General features: G+C 44.4%; 1 protein-coding gene across 1 annotated transcript; it reads right to left on the minus strand.

The window, feature by feature from the left end:
- Positions 1-619: 619 nt before the first annotated feature.
- LOC119343044 (protein GOS9-like) lies at positions 620-1,432 on the minus strand. Its single transcript, XM_037614250.1, has 2 exons — positions 1,116-1,432; positions 620-963 (listed from the first exon to the last, which is right to left on the minus strand). The coding sequence occupies exons 1-2, from the start codon at positions 1,344-1,346 to the stop codon at positions 721-723; spliced, it is 474 nt and encodes a 157-aa protein (XP_037470147.1). The 5' UTR covers positions 1,347-1,432; the 3' UTR covers positions 620-720.
- Between the last annotated feature and the right edge of the window lie 163 nt (positions 1,433-1,595).

The raw sequence follows: 1,595 nt of genomic DNA on the forward strand, positions 1-1,595 counted from the left end.
GGAGGTGGGATAATGACGAAAAAGAACCAACGAAATTAAACCGCGCAGACTATTCACCAAGTCGTCCATTAGAAATAGAGATGCACACAAGGAATTCTTACAAGATTTGGGGCCGGGATGCACTACATGAGAATTTTCAAACATTGTATCCAGACTTTGTTGAAAAATTCAAAGAACTGCTTTGGCTTCACATCACAGAACTTTCTAACAACTTGTCCGGTCTTATAGTTAATTAACTGAAGAACGTTGGTAACTATGAATTAATTGCTATGTTAGCGGAGCTCATAGAGCTGGCTGTGTGTTTTAGTTCTGTTGGTCATGGTTACTTGTTTGCTTTCTATAAAAAGCGGGGCAGAAATGCCATTTCTCTACAAGCTTAAAATCGCAGAGGAGAAAGAGAGTAAATATGCGCATCCAAGATTAAATCTGCGTCTCGCAAGCAGGGTTTCATGTTGTTCGGAAATTACTTAAGTTTTGAAACTTACTATTACATGCTTGACCAACACAATAAACATCACCAGCAAAATATTAAACAGCAAGGGACCAATCACTAACACCGACATAAACATAAACATAAACATAAACTTACTATTACATGCTTGACGCTATTGAACAACGACGTACATGCGCGCGTGCACACACACACACAAAGTAACCTTCTAGCTAGTCTTGGTAGCTAGCGAACCGAATCATATGTAGATCATACATATGATGGGTCAATCAGATCTTCAGATAAGCACCAATGGCGCTGAGGTAGTCGTCGGCTTGGGCGCAGAAGGCGACGATAGAACCGTTCATGAGGGGGATGCGGAAATGGGTGTCGACGCCGGCTTTCGGCCTCACTTTTCCGAACGGGCCATGGTGCTTTTGGGTGTCGGTGGTGCGAAAGGTGAGCGAGGTGATGTATCCGCCGTAGGTGTAGCCAGACAGCTCGGTGATACGCACGTTTGTCAAGTGAATAGTCTGCACGTACACATAATCAAGAGAAATAACTAACGGTTAAACATGTATCAAGAGATTGTCCATTTACCCGGAGTTAGTTATCACCGAGAAGAGATATGTAATAATCCAACTTGCTAATATGCACAATATATATTTTGACGTGGAGGGGGTACCTTGCTCTTCAGGCCAGGAAGCGGGGTGCCCCATGGACCTGCTTTGTTCATATTGTCTTTGCTGTCGACGAAGGTGAAGGATATGGCGTTGATGATCCCTTCGTGGCCTGACGTGCTCCAAATCTCCAAGCTCCTAAGGCTTGGCGGCGCAGAATTTGTCAATTCGGTGATGTCGTAGACATCACCATTTGACCCACCAAACATACCAACCTTCACCCCATATGTCGACATCGGCTGCTTGTTTTGAGTGAGATCGGTCGCTAGTTGGGAGGGTTTGTGCCCTAGTAGCAGTAGTTCTTGGATGAGAAGGCTATGGCTGCTTGCTTGTTTTCTGCTCCGGAACCAAGATGCCGGACGTTATTTATAGATAGAATTCAATAGGCCGGGTTGTTCAAGTCAAGTCAAGTCAATGCCTTATCATGGCGTACCTACGTACTGTACCCATATGCAACCACTAGCTGCATGTCATTGATTCATACA

This window comes from Triticum dicoccoides, unplaced genomic scaffold (genome assembly GCF_002162155.2).
Source record: "Triticum dicoccoides isolate Atlit2015 ecotype Zavitan unplaced genomic scaffold, WEW_v2.0 scaffold113786, whole genome shotgun sequence".
Classification (NCBI taxonomy): Eukaryota; Viridiplantae; Streptophyta; class Magnoliopsida; order Poales; family Poaceae; genus Triticum; species Triticum dicoccoides.

Bases quoted from the DNA above. Each gene is read 5' to 3' on its own strand.
- LOC119343044 (XM_037614250.1), bottom strand. From the start codon at position 1,346: ATGTCGACATATGGGGTGAAGGTTGGTATGTTTGGTGGGTCAAATGGT. The intron at 964-1,115 runs GTACCCCCTCCA...GTGTACGTGCAG, and splicing joins TTCCTGGCCTGAAGAGCAAG to ACTATTCACTTGACAAACGT.